Genomic DNA, 15,317 nt, shown 5'->3' with positions numbered 1-15,317 from the left:
CTCCAAGCATTCATACACCAGGATGCTGACACTGCAGGCAACAGGGGTGAAGTGTCTTGTCCAAGTACAACAAAGGACTTGAATGTCCCTTTGAGTATATGATGAATCATCTTAATCAACGTCAGTGTTTAAAAACTAAACAGTCTGGTGTTATTTATCTTGATGGCATGTTATTTCAGACTGTCTGTGGTCGCACATTCACAATTCTTCTGTGCTCCGATGTGCAAACGCATGCACGTGCCATGCACATGCAGGTGAGCGCACTGCCACTAGCAGACAGACAGTATGTATTGGGAAATATAGCACAAGTAATCAATAATAACCAGGCTTCACAAACTTATCCTCCATCCCACCAACAAAACTGATGTACGTTTACATCTATCCATCAACGCCTCTGCTCTATGAGCGGTTTAGCGTCGGTCTTGGCTGCAGCTGGATCTCTCAACCAATCATTTACCAAGGTCTGTTCAACTTCTGACTGGTTATTAATGTGTTTGAGAGCAAAACTGTGTTCCTCTCACACCACGGGTAGATGAACTCAACATTATGATAGCTAACACACGCACACATATCAAGTTATTAAATAGTCTCTTACTCTCTCTATTTTTTTTTTTTTTTCTGCAAAAACTCTGAACAGTAAAGATCCGGTATAGCACCCTGCAAGTGGGGTCAAAAGAATAAGGAGGGGGAGTGTGTGTGCATGTTCATGTGAAACAAAATATACCAACAAACAAAAAATCGTAGCTTCTTTTTTTTTTATTATTATTATTATTATTATTATTATTATTATCTTAAAAGTAACAACAGGAAGCTTGAAGCATCTATACTGTGGGAGCCATTGCTAAAATAAGGCGCAGGTGTGGTAATCAGCACCTGATCCAGGTAAAACAAGGGAACAGGAAGTTCCAAATCACATCTTTAATCAAATTGAAGGGCTCTACTTTCTTCTGTCTTGCAATTTCACGCCTAGCAGACTGTCAGTGAAGCTTTAAAATTCCATCAACAGACTTTTCTCTCCGGAAGCCCGTCTTTGTCCACAACTTTTCTCCCTGCAAGTCTTGTCTTTGGAATAACTACAACATGCTTTCCAGGGGTAGATCAATAGTTTTTTTTTTTTTACTACCTAGTTCCACACAAGTTTAATGCATGTGCTTAAACTCTTTAAACATTCAGGACACATTCTTATGAAGGATTTTTATCAGAATCCCCTTCGAAGAATGTAAGCATGTAATGTACACAATCCATGAGGAATCGTCATCATTCTGACTCTCAAAGCTATAATCTGCTTTTTTAAATTCCTTCAAGGTATGTATATATATATATATATATATATATATATGTGTGTGTGTGTGTGTGTGTGTGTGTGTGTGTGTGTATGTGTGTATTTATTGCACCATGTTGATGCAGAATTCTATATTCATAAACAGAAATTTGATGGATCCGCTCCTCGGTTTCAATTCTTCCTTTCTACCATTACTGGACAATAAAAAGGTTAAAAAATTCATTAAAACATTTTTTTCTTTAAGGAATAATCTTTACAATCCCTCAGAAGGATGAAAATCAGTAAAAATCAAACGACTTAGTTTCCCTCTAAATTTCAGTCAGACAGACTGACACACTTCACACACATATGTCTTTTATATATTCTTGCATTTTCTAAGAGGTCAGAGGTGAGGAGGTGGAGCTATCATATGATAATTTCAGATCTAAGAAGCATAAGTTTCCATGGCAATACAGCCTGGTAAAAAGTGAACAAGTTTTGCAATAACTAAAATTCTGTTATAAAATTATCTCAGTACGACACTGATCCTGTTTAATAGTACTCACCTGTGATGTCCAAACACTGTCCAATCACAGCTCTGTTAACCGTATGCTTCACGTAGAGACAAACCTTTTAAAAAAACACTTACAGGAGATAAAAATTTAATTAATTGAGATATAAACCCATTGTTTAACCTTATTGTATCTTTCTTTCAATCTGTTCAAATATGTAAAGCTTGAGGGCTTAAAATATCTCTAAAATGTTTAATACTTACATTTAAAAACAGAATAAGTTTCCTTTTGCTACATATCTTTCATCACAGACATGAACAAAACCAGCTCCTCTCCAACACTTCACTCATCATCCAAAGTGTATGAGGTAAAGATCAGAGGCTCTGAGTCTCAGCAGGATAACAGTGTTGTTCTGCAGGTCGGTAAAGCTTTACAGACATGGAGTGCAGTGTCAGGAAGCCTTTGATGGATATTTCTGACATATAGGCAGAGCTGGGTTAATCCCACCCTTTGTTCGGTGCTTGTGGATGACAGATTCAGAAGTGATGAGTCAGTAGCATCAGCTGAGCAGAAACTTCAAAGGTCGAGGTCTTGGACGCCTCCTGATCCCCCTGCAGGGCCCATAAGAAGCTCCGCAAAGACTCTGAAATGTCAGTGAGGACCATGAGCAGCAAGGACCCCCAACACAACAACAACCAACCCTGAGTGGTGGATTTTTATTTTCACACAAGCTAAAAAAAATACATAGTTCAGGATCATCTGCTCAGGAACAAAAGCCACATTTTGACTGAATGGCACTTTAGTTCAAGGGTTTTTTTTTTTTATCAAAAGAAAAGAAAGAAAAGAAATTCTCCAGACTGATGATGTTTGTTTCCATGGTGATCTAAAGTCTCAAACTATCACATTGATCAAATCGCCTGAAGGTGTGAAGGTTTCAGCTGTAATAAGTGATAGTTTCACTCTTTAAATGCAAAGTAAATGTGGCTTTAATGTTTTCTTTATTATTTCGTTTAGCATTAGTTTCCCTGCTTTAACACAACTGATTCAAATGCTTGGGTCATGAACGGGCTTATTTAGAGCTTAACAGTCTTTTGAGGAGATGTTTTTATTCAGAATCTGGTGTGTCTAAACAAGGAAACATTAAAACCTGAAAATAGAGAGCCTGGAGGACTGGACCACTAACCAGCAGCATCCTGAGGCTGAGAAACCGCACCTCAGAAATACTTCTTCAGGGACGCCGCGGGACGTTGCAACTGAGTTTTGCTTTTCGCAGCACGTCACATGCTAGCAAGTGGATATCAACACGCCGGCTGTTTTAAATGCACAGCAAGGCTGACTCAGCAATAATGCAAGAGACAAAGAAAGTAAGAAAAGGAAAGCAAGAGATAGGACAAGAGTGAAGATAAGGCAGTTAGCTGCAGAGAAGTGTGCGCAGTGTGTCACAAAATCAAATGTCACTGACAGAACAATGTAATATCATTAAAAACTGTGTTACTATCGGTATAACTTTAACAAAATAATTTGGTTTTGATTCTCTTAGAATTATACTTTAATTTATATCTATTTGTTGTTGGTCCACACACATGGTTGCTGGCATATTTATGTAACCATTTTTACTACGGTGTCTCTGAATGGACAAACAACTCTGTGACGTGAGAACCCTCTGAGCTGTTAAACTGCAGTACTGGCTTTGTTTGATAGGAGCTAGAGTGGGATAAGTAATAACTTAAAGGCACATAGAAGAAGACAGTACTCATGTACGCACCGGTAAAGCATTTACCTGTAATGCAGTCATTGCTGTACCTGAGGCCGAGTCTGGAAGAATTTTGGCCACTGAAATCACCGTCCATTCACAACTGTACTTTTGAACTGTACATTTGAAGTAATTTATATGCCTATTTTTTTTTTTTTACCAGAAATTCTACACATTGTACTTTTGAGAAAGTAACTCAAGTTGAATATTTATCAAAACTATTTTATTTATTTATTTGTTTCTTTTGGTTACTTAATATTTTAGCTTGTAGCTGACAGAAATAGATAATAATTTTACCACTGTTGTACCTGTTCATGCTAGGAGAATTTCTAAACACAACCACCTCATGTAACAATCAAATTAATGCTGATGAACGCTGCTCATACTGTGTACATACATCATTAAGACAACCTTATATTACCCAGGATTATTTCATTCAGGCAGAACACAATTTAACGGGACTCTTCATGTTTGAAAATTAAACATTAGCTTGAATAAGTTTAAGCATATTTGGAAAATGAGGTCCTTGTAGAAGCTGTATTTCTGCCCTGTTTTCCATCCATACACATTCACACACATACACACACACACACGCTTGGTCCGTCGGGTGTATTGCCCTGGTCATGATTTTTTTCCAAATGAAGCTGGGCTGCAAATCACAGTGACTTGGGCTGAATCAGCAGCTCTTCCATAAATGCTGATTTCCAGACGCTGCATGTTCTGCAGATCTGACAGAGTACTCGGCTTTCTTCCCTCTGACTTTGCATTACTCTGCTTTAAGTACAGACAGCTGCACATAAATACAGACAGGGGAACTTACAACCAGGGTATATTTAAACTGTTTCCATGATAACGGATAGCTTTTGACCCCAAAAACATCCCATTATCCCATATTATCCTCCTCAAACAGAGGTTAAAACAGAAATACATTGAAACATGTTGGGATTTTGTAGTCCAGTTTAAAGACTTTGCCAAAATATGAAGGTGTAATCAAACTAAATGTGAAGCTTATTTTCACTATGAAAGGCTACCAGATTAAATAGAAATATTTGTTTGAATGTTTGACATGTTTCTACCTCATTTGTGCAGCTTATCCATGTTTAATTGCATCTTTGTATTGGCTCTATCTGTATCTATCAGGCATTCTCAAACTGTAAAAAAGAACAAAAAAAAAAAAACAAAAAAACTGAGTCAGCTAAAAATAAATATAAAAAATTAAGGCAGTCAGCTGAGTTAACTCAACTTAAGGGTCTGGTGTTGTTTGAACCTAAATTATGAGGGTAAATCAAAGCGAAATCTTAAATCAAACAACGTTTGGATAGATATTTATTAGGGATGAACCGATAGCACATTTTTTCAAACTGAGTACAAGTACTGACATTTGAGTAATTACCGATACAGTGTACCAGTATGAGTGCTAATAAATCCAGTTACAGTTCACTAATAACAAGTGTGGACTAGATGCCAAGTGTTACAGTCTGTCCTGCCACTCCTCCAGCACTCCCCTGTCCTGCCACTCTGTCTTCCTTTGTTCCCCAGTCCTTTATATACACCAGCACCACAGTCATTCCCTGTCGGACCTTAACCTACACACAGCGGACTCGCCCCTACTCCATTCCATGGTTCCTGCCCTGTCATAGTAAGACCTCTTCCAGTATATCCTGTTTGTTAAATAAAGGATGTTTAACCTGCCCTTGTCTCTGAGGAGTCCTGTGTAACACCAAGGCTGTGTCGTTAATTGTGAGTCATCCTGCAGCATCCTCTAAATGTTAAATGTAAGGCTGGAAAACTGTCAGAATCTTCATCTTCATAAACTCTGAATGAATGACCCTGGCATGTGGCGTACCTCTTCTCCAAGCCATCTGTGAAAGTGGTGGAAGCAGAGCATAACAAGTCGTGGTTTTGGTTTAAGAATCGCACTACAGTGAGCCCGGTCCAGTTTGGGTGCAGAAGAGAAGATTTCCTAACAGCCTCTTGCAGAAGTATTGAAAAGAAATGCGTAGCGTTTGGGCATTCAATTCCCTCGGAGAACCCAATCAGCCAAATGTTGTAATGTCTGCTTCTTCCCTCCAGGTCAGTTAGCTTAGCTTTTAGCTTCCAGTTATCAGTTTGAAGCTGAGTGCTTAAAGTTTCTACCTCCTCCAGCCGCTGGTGAAGTGTGTCAGCATTTTCTTGTAGTGATGAATGTCTTTTCTATTCTATTCTACAGTCATTTAGAAAGAAAAGAGTAAGAACAACTGACTGTGTGGTAGCTAGCGACGGTTGTTTGGACTACACCCAACTAGTCATTAGGTGCATTTCCATTATCACAACTGCACAAAAGCTAAATATCGCAATAAGAAAAAACTGTAATGGAAACACCTACATTTTGAGAAAACTCAAATATTGCTAAAAGGTTTTTACGCTCTCATGAGGTGGTTTTTCAGACATGTCAATATAGAAATATATCTCAAAAATGTAATGGAAACACTTTTCTCATTTACACTTAACAGGACTTAACGTAGTGGGTCACATGACCAGTTCATTTCAAATAAAGATGGCGCAGTATGAGGAGACGAAGGAGGAGACAGAAATCTTTTTGCAAATACGTAAAGGAAAAAAAATATAATCATCATCCTTGATTGCAAAAAGACAGCGAAATGCAGAGTTTTACTGTAATGGAAATGCAGCTATTAAGTTCTTGGAAGGACATCTTGACCTCGGAGAGCTGGGTTGATCTGTGGTCAGCTAGGAGTGCTATAGCGTTTGATAACATGGGCGTCCGGCTCAGACTTTTCACTCTACTCATATCTTCGGGCTGAAACAACTTTGTTGTTAATTTGAAAATACCTTTAAGAGTTGAGTTAACTTATGCTTGCTATTTGGTCAACTTAGTTGTGAGAAAATCTCTTTAGTCATCCCTAGTTTGTCCAATTTAATATTTAGATTTACAGTTATTTTAGGTGACACAAAACAATTTTTGCTTTTCTTGCATTAACTTAAAAATGCTTCACAGGTGGTTGTGTTCATTCGAAGGTTTTCTCAACTACTCTTTCTTCAGTAGGGAAGTCTGTATTCTCAGGGTCATGGGACGCTGGACCGTATCCCAGTAGCTTCTAGAGGAGAGACAGGGTACAACCTGAACAGGTCACCAACACAGAGAGACTATTAAAAATGCTAATCACTACACCACTGTGCAGCCGAGGACGTCTAGCAATGCTAGTGCTAATTTCATGCGCTAATTTACGTTAGCAAAAAATAGAGTGTAAACAAAAGCTACATTAATCAACAAATGCCATGCAGCGGCAGTTTTCCCTTAGCCTCACTTAATAAATTAATTTGAGAGTAATTTCATAAGTTTATAAGGACAAACACACCATTTACTTGGCCCAAACAGCATTACATTTGTTGTTGTAAACTAATAGGCCACCAATTGACTCAACTAACATATCCATACAGTCATGCAAATTCATTTAATGAGTGGAGAGAAATAAATTAGACTAAAATCTTTGTAAATCAAGATAAACTTTTTTAGCAGCATGCCTAGGCTTTTTAGGTTTTTCTGAAACTATTTTTGCTCTTCTTCTATTACTAGCTTCCATACCTGCAGGCTGCTGCTCTTTTGCCGACATAAAATACCAAATGCTGCCTTGTTGTTGTTAGGGAAGAGCAACACAGTGCACCGAAGTTATTCCAGCAAGGGACTCTTATTCTGAAGGAGAAAAACTTGACAAAGACACTGTTAATGTAGGAGACAGACTGTTCATAGGGATGCTTCCTTTTATCCTTCATAACAAATGAGAACATTTTAATTTATTTTTACAGAAAAAATCCCAATTCTTCAGCCTTTAAATACCCCTCTGGGTAGAGGTTCAGCTTACATATGCTCTATACCTGTTATTTGATGTAATTGATTGTGGCTTCGGAATAGCCTGAGATAATGTTGCAATGGAAATGTTTAACTGTTTTTAATAAATAAGATGATTTTTGAAGGCTGTTACATACTCAGCGAGAAGCGAGAACTTTTTCCTTGCTCTTGAGACCACAAGAATAAAATGACATCCTTTTGCTCTTGTGGACATGAATGGGGGCAGTTCTCAACACCTCAGCCAAGCAGAACTTTCTTCTAGTGGGGCTCCGAGAAGTATTGTGTGATTGGTCAGACATTTGAGGTGGGTGTTGTTAACATGAAAAAGAATGAAACGGGAAGATGTGGCTTCAGCATCTCCCCTAAAGTGAGGCTGAGCAGATAGTTTTAATGAACAGCTGATTGAGGTGGTGAGAATGTACGTAAATGTATACAACACACATGGGATTTAAAGACACGGGACACCACCCCATGCACAAGCTGCCCTGCCATAGAAGAAGTTCCTCGTTATATATATATATATATATATATATATATATATATATATATATATATATATATATATATGCATATATGACTGATGAAGCAAACATAACCACATCATCTGCAAATAGCAGAGACTCAATCCTGAGTCCACCAAACCGAACCCTCTCAAAAACCCGGTTGTATCTAGAAATTCACTCCATAATTCCATGCCTGACCTTTTTATAATCAATACTAGGTTTGAAAATGTGAAGTAACTTGTAGCTGATCAGGACTGTGCAGAGACCTTCTGAGGGTCATTTATTTTTAAGCACCAAAATTATCTGAGGTGTTTATTTTCATGAAAGAGCCCCATTAGCTGCTGCCATAACATCTGGACTTAATGCTTAGTTTTTTTTTTTTTTTTGTTTGTTTGTTTTTTTGGGTTTTTTTTGCCCCCGAAGTAGCGCAGTGTCAGTAGATTGATCATAATTTCCTCCGCAGGTTACAGTTCTTCATGTTATATGAATTATATGAATTATATGAATAGGTGACACATTGCAAAGTGAAACCTAACCAAGGTTAAAATTGTCCAATGCAAGTGCAGACCATGTACATCCCCATCCCCACCAGAATATTACTTAAACTTCTTTAAATGATCCATAATCTGAATGTACAGCTGTATAACAATAACAGCAAAGACAGGCAATTAGAAAAGGAGTTTAAAAAAAAGTTTATAAAATAAACATATTTCTTAATTTTTCCATGCGACTGCAAGGGCGGATGTTTTTTTTCTTAGTAGCCACAGAGCTGATGCAGAACATGTCATTATTTATTTGTACTGCTGTAGTTATATAAAGTATTCATGGATACATTCAGCTTGTTTGACTGTTTGGTGACTGCTTTGTGAAAGTGAGAAAGCTCATTAAATATTAAAACTGCCCAGATACAAAGCATACAGGTTAAAGTTGAACTTTTTCTGCTTCTGCAGCATCAGTTGAGTCAATACAAAGTACTACTCAAAAGTTTGGGCACATGTTTCCATTAGAAATCAGTTGTGTACTTTATAAAACTAATAATACAAATGCTACACATTGATCAGCCTAAACATTATGAATGCTTTTACTGAGAAATTCTTTGTCATGAACCTAAAAGATTTCTAACAGTAAATGTCTGACAGTCCGGAAGTATCTGGATGTGGGATGTTAACAGTAAATTTTTTGGGCCTGTTGGGTTGTGGGGAAGGGTCTTTGTGGATTGGGCTTGCTTCCCACAGTTACAAACAGATCCAGTCTTCTCAGACTGGTCATTTGTAAGGATCCAATGCTGTCGCACCTCTCTGCACCATGCTATTCGATTTTCTACAATTTTGACCCACTGGCCTTATTTGGGGCCACTGACAGCACCATCTAGTGGTTAAAAGACATCATAACATCCATTTAAATGGAAACAAGATGGCGGCAATCTCAGTAAACACCTTCTACAGCCACTCCCGGCAGAAAAAAGAACAAGGTAAAAATTCTATCTCACTTTCATGAATGAAACTAGTTTGTTTATGTACAGTAACATCTTAAGCATCATATTTCATGCAAATTTGACTAATTTTAGAAATACTTGCAAACTACAGCGTGTCTAAATGTTAAGTACTTGTTTGAGGACATTAGGGCTAAATTACGTTATTTAATGTGCTATGTGGCTAGCTAAACTGGGGAATATTTTGAAGATTATAATGGACAAGTGGTACTTTTTTTCAATGAGAGAAGCAAATATCTAGTAAACTATAGGTAATTACATCATCATATATTGCTATCTGACTATAATATAGATTCTGGTTTGAATTTGGAGTTAATTTAATCATTTTGTCATCTTAGGGAAACTTTCATTGTCAAAAGCAGAGCAGTTGCTCATGGCTATTGCAAATGACTCGGAAGTTGAAGATTTATCCAATGGTGAAGAGAATGATCCGGCTGTGGATGGAGACATTCCACGTGATGCTGGGGATAATTATTCACCACCAAGTTCACCAGAATATGATTCAGATGAAGATTATTCACCACCTGATGCAGAAGAAGCTGATCACTACATCACTGAGGATGAGAGCGAAAGTGAGCAACAACGTTCACAAGTGCATCAACGTAAACGAAATCGTGTTGAGAATGATGGTGAGCCAAAACCCAATTTTTATCTTTTTATCCTGTAGAACCTAAATTGTTTTGAAAATGTTAAATACATGATAAATGAGATCTTTATAATTTTTCTAGAACAAGATGAGGAACTAGGATGTGGAGACTCCAGGGCTGAACCTAGAAATGTTGCACGTGGTGAACGCTGGAAATCTGCTCCATTTACCCCAGACTTATTCCAGTTCCAAGGTAAAGATGATTATCTGAGAGATGAACGAATGGACTGGCAGCCACTTGATTATGTGGAGCAGTACATTGACTCAGAGCTGCTGAAACTCCTTACCGACTGCACAAATGCCATGTCACTGGCTAACAGTGGGAGGTCTCTCAACACTTCAGTTGAAGAGATGTACTACTTTTTTGGAGTAGCCATTTTGATGTCTTGTGTGCATTACCCACAAACGAAGATGTTCTGGTCCAATGCTCTAAGAGTCCCTGCTATCAGTGACAAAATGTCACGTGATCGGTTCTTCAAACTGAGAAGCCATCTGAAAGTAGTCATCGATGATGACATTCCTGAAGACAAGAAGAAAACTGACAAATTCTGGAAGGTGAGACCTTTCATGGATCGCATACTCAAGGGTTGCCGTCTTCAGGCTCGTCCAGAATGTGTCTCAATAGATGAACAGATGATCCCATTCACTGGAGCCTGCCCATTCCGACAGTATGTACTTCTCAAGCCCAATCCTGTGGGGATGAAGAACTTCGTGCTGGCATCAACAGATGGAATTGTGCTGGACTTTGAAGTATATCAAGGTGCAAAGACACTGGCTTTGCAGGTTCAGGAGTCAGAGGGGCTAGGCTTGGGAGCGCTTGTCATCAAACGTCTATCTGAAACACTGCAGCCAGGTACAAAAGTGTACTGTGATCGGTTCTTCACCACCATGTCAGCTGTGGAACACATGCTAAGGAAGCAGGTGTACCTTACTGGCACAGTGATGAAGAACAAGTGCGACAATTTTGAAGAAGATGCACATCTCGCAAATGTTGAGAAAGAGAATGCACACCTTACACAACCAGGCAAAAGATCTCGGATCACTCCAGTCCCACATGTCTCAGTTCGCACATGTTCTGCATCTCATCTCCCAGAGATGGTTGGCTTGAAAAATCCCATGCGTTGTAGAGGGCAGGGCTGCAGTGGCAAATCACGTGTGCGTTGCATGACTTGCAATGTGTTCCTCTGTTTACAGAGTGAACGCAACTGCTTTGCAGCATTTCATACAGCACAGTAATGCTGCTCTGTTCCAACAGTCTGCTGAGTATCTTGTTGGATAAAACCAGTTAGAGAAGGCTGCTCAGGGAAAGTAACTGACAACAAAGTGTTCTGTTATATTTCAAAAATAAAAAGAGTCAAGTGCACTGAGTCACAACTTCTATGTTGTAATTGGCACTTTTGTAGTTTTATATAGCCGTGTTCAGGGCTAATAATATACGGCAGTTGTTTGCACTGTATTTAGCATAGCCATGTTCTTGGCTAGTAATATATGGCAGTTGTTTGCACTGTAGACTATGAGCCACGAGCAGGGGCTTGACAAAACTTGAATGGTTTTTTTTTTTTCATTATATTTTAGTATAGCCATGTTAAGGGCTTAAAATACAGTGTATGTGTATGTTTTTTGCACTGTTTAAAAAGCAAAATAAACTCATTTATATTTTTTCACAACTGGTGTCCCTTTGTGTCATATGTAAAAATAAACCCATTGTCCTCATATGTGGACATAAATTTCTGTAAGAACTTTTAAAACTAAAAGGGTGAAATTTTGTTTATACGGTAATTGGGACCTTCTGATGCCAAATAGCAAAGAAAATTTTAATATAAAATGATAAAACGGCTGTCCCCATATGAGGACATCAATTTTTGCAAAAACTACTTCCTGTCCAAAAACAAAGTTTAGTTATTATACTTACTAGGTCCTAATAACCCCAAAGAACTAGGAGAAATAAAAAATGCACACCAAAGAAAAGCTCGGGTCTCAGGAGGTTAAAGATCATTTAAATGGTTTCACTGGTATGATGGAACAGATAAATTCAGTACTGTCAACCTTTGTGAAACGTGAGTTTGAGACCAACAAACCTTCCATTAGCAACTCAAGAGTTACGCATTTTTTTTTCTTTAACAGACATTACCATGTCTCTATCTATCTTCATGTACAACACAGTACTACATGTTGATGCTGTCCAATTACTCAAACCTGACTGCTCAATAAACAGTACCTAGTCCCCCTAGTGGTGAATTTTGGTAACAACACATTCTATTAAAACAAAGCTCTGCATCTCTACAGGAAGTGGAGTACAATAAATATATGTGACGTAAAATAACTATAATCACTCATCTCCGATAAATAATCAATGAATAAACAAAACAACTACCGTAGGATTGAGGGTGGTGGGCTTATTTCTGAGCTTAATATCCTCACAACAGTTTAGAAAAACATTACATTATTTCCTGGTTAAGTTTACAGACAATAGTCTTTGTAACATACTAAGTATTCTAGGTGGTGTATACATACTACAGTACATACTCTGTACTACTTTTGTCACTGTCATGCATTTTATGACCTTAAAAGTTATTAATTTCATAGCGCCCCAGCACTTTTAATCAGCTCTGTTTAAGAAAAGCATAAGTAAACAACAGCATAATTGGGGTTAGCTTGTTTGTCATAGAAGAAAAAAAAAAAAAAAATGTGCATCTTAAGGATACAGCTATTATATTTACAATATTTACATGAGGTTGGTATGACACTGCACTGAACATGTAGAAGATGAAAAGGAACTGACAGTCAAAAAAAAAAACGATACATTGCATTATGGGAAACACTGCAACATAGACAAATTGGATGCATACTGAAGTAATTTTCACATACAGTGTACCACATGACAAAGAAAAACAAACTACACAATGCTACTACTATTTACCTAGTTTCAAATACAGCCAACACAACATGGTTGAATGACAAAACAAGTATGGTTTGAGCACTAATGTGTTTAAAAAACAACATTCACTGCCATGGAAGCCATTTATACAATTCACATACAGTTACTTTCATGACTTCTAGAGGTCGCATGTTCATTCTAAATTAGCTTTTTCGATCAGCAGTCGATATGGCAGAAATATTCTTGAAGTTACCAACCATTAGAATTTCATCCAACCAAATTTTTATTCATATGTTTCTTTGATTCTTCTATTGACAATTTTTCATTAAAATGTCAAACAACAGGCATTGTCCCTGAATCCATCTTTGCAGGTGGAAAACCTTGATGTGATTTTTTAGGTCTAACCTCAGTTTTATCCTACATATGAATACTACAAAAATGAGTTTTTATCATCTCAAGAATAAAGCCAGAGTTTGCCCTATTCTCTCTCAGGGGAACACAGACATGTTAATTCATACCTTAATAATTAGTAGCATAGACTACTGTAATGCCCTGCTTTCTGGTCTTCCCAAGAAGAGTATTTTGACCCTTTAATTACTACAAAATTAAACTGCACCTGTCCAAAGAAAAACCAGAAGGTGGGCTCACATTACACCTGTTTTAAGGTCACTGCATTGGTTCCCTATGTGTTTTAGAATCGATTTTAAAGTTCTTTTAATAGTTTATAAATGCCTTAATGATTCTCTACCTTCTTATCTAAATTCTTATCTTACCTAAATAACCAGAAGAATTTTGCTCTTCCAACATTTTGGAATATTTGAACGGAAGTCAATGATTATTGTAAAAATAAATACATATGATCAGCTTAACTAAATATTTATCCAAACTTTTTTACACTTTTTTTTTTTTGACACATAATCAGAGCTTTTATCAGGACTTTGATCTTCAGTCTGAATCCATGTCTCTTTGGGTATTCTCAGCTGAGTGCATGGTGCTTGGTGTGCTGCGTGAATTCTGAACTAACTCCATCTATCTGCACAACAAGAACTCTGAGACTTTCTTCACACCGATCAATCACTGCCTCTATTTTGTTCCTTCTGCAGCCACTTACTTTCCTGCTATGTGCAGCACTTTGTAATGTTATGTTTAAAAAATTTTGTACTGTACTGTTATTTATTATTACCTCATTTAAATTTCCCTTTGCATTCAGCTGCACTGTGTTCAGGCGTTAGCCTGTAAAACGACACCACACGCTAATGTAGCGACAGCACTGCCTGGACATATAACTGAAATTTGATTCATTCACCACCTGGTCTACACAGGAAATGTTCATTTATACCAACTAAAACTAATTGTTAACCTACACTGGGAGGATAGGTGTGTTCATTTAGATCCCTGAACCTGCAGGGTATTTTCCAAAAATATTACATAAATAAATAACTTGAATTTAATATAAAATATAACACGAGTAAAACCCGAAGCTTAATTAAAAACGGCTGTTTGTTCTGAAAGATTCAAATAAACAAAAATGTACGCTTCAGCTGTTATTTAAAATTTAGTCAACAACACACACACACACACACGTAAAATCATGCTGTAATTAAATTTTGTTTGAGAATGAAGTCCCAGTACTGATATTTCTCTTGGGGTTCTGGGTTGCAGCTTGGTTGGGTCGATCATGGAGAACCTTGGTGGACAGCGATTAAGGTGACAGACACCAACTAAATGTTTGTTTGGTGCTTCTGTTATTCACGGCCGTAGATTAGGTCTGGCCACTGAGGGCGTGAGGGTGCAGTAGCGCCTCCAACAGTGTAAATCTTCTACTAATATCTTCAGAAAGAATTTGTTCAGGAATCTTCTAGCTACAGGTTCCTCTTCTGATTTACAGTAAAAACATACAGGAGTGTTTTGTTTTTTTCTTTTACCAGATAAGAATAGATTGCTCAACAGTTATCTCTGAAACTAACACCAATACATTTTTATTTCACAGGAGTTTTTTTCTGATGTCAGTGTGAGTTCCTGCTGATTAAAGTGCTGGTGCTTGTTGATTGGCTGTCTCACCTCACAGGCTGGAGTGTCTGCTAAGGCTGCAGTGTTGTTTCCCCGCAGATCTGCAGCTGAGAGTGAGGAGGAGGAGGAGGAAGACGAGGAGGAGGAGTGGCACAAGTTTCTCTTTGGGGAAACTCCTGTCTGTTAATTAGCAGCGAGCAGATGGAAGAAAGTCCACATCTCGCTAGGGATCAGTTCTACCCAAGAAGCAGTAATAACAGCGGCGGCAGCAACCTTGCTTTATTTATTTCTAAGCTCAGCAGCAGCAGCAGCAACAGCGGGGCGATGTCACCTCCCTGGGAAGAGATGGAGGAGAACCCGGGAGGGTTTGCAGGAGAAGTCTTAGACACATACAAGATGCTGGGAGCTTCTTTTC

At 38.0% G+C, this 15,317-nt stretch overlaps 1 protein-coding gene across 1 annotated transcript; it reads left to right on the top strand.

Moving 5' to 3' along the window:
- The first annotated feature begins 9,203 nt into the window (after positions 1–9,203).
- On the top strand, positions 9,204–15,089 carry LOC121643526. The gene is made up of 4 exons (XM_041990988.1): positions 9,204–9,347; positions 9,707–9,997; positions 10,097–10,967; positions 15,002–15,089. The coding sequence occupies exons 1-4, from the start codon at positions 9,290–9,292 to the stop codon at positions 15,087–15,089; spliced, it is 1,308 nt and encodes a 435-aa protein (XP_041846922.1). The 5' UTR covers positions 9,204–9,289.
- The last annotated feature ends 228 nt before the right edge of the window (positions 15,090–15,317 follow it).

This window comes from Melanotaenia boesemani, chromosome 7 (assembly GCF_017639745.1).
Source record: "Melanotaenia boesemani isolate fMelBoe1 chromosome 7, fMelBoe1.pri, whole genome shotgun sequence".
NCBI lineage: Eukaryota > Metazoa > Chordata > Actinopteri > Atheriniformes > Melanotaeniidae > Melanotaenia > Melanotaenia boesemani.
This window is presented reverse-complemented; position numbering and strand designations above follow the sequence as displayed.

Coding starts and splice junctions, on each gene's coding strand:
- LOC121643526 (XM_041990988.1), top strand. CDS start 9,290: ATGGCGGCAATCTCAGTAAACACCTTCTACAGCCACTCCCGGCAGAAA. Junction 9,348..9,706: donor CCGGCAGAAAAAAGAACAAG/GTAAAAATTCTA, acceptor TTGTCATCTTAG/GGAAACTTTCATTGTCAAAA. Junction 10,968..15,001: donor GGCACAGTGATGAAGAACAA/GTGCGACAATTT, acceptor GTTTCCCCGCAG/ATCTGCAGCTGAGAGTGAGG.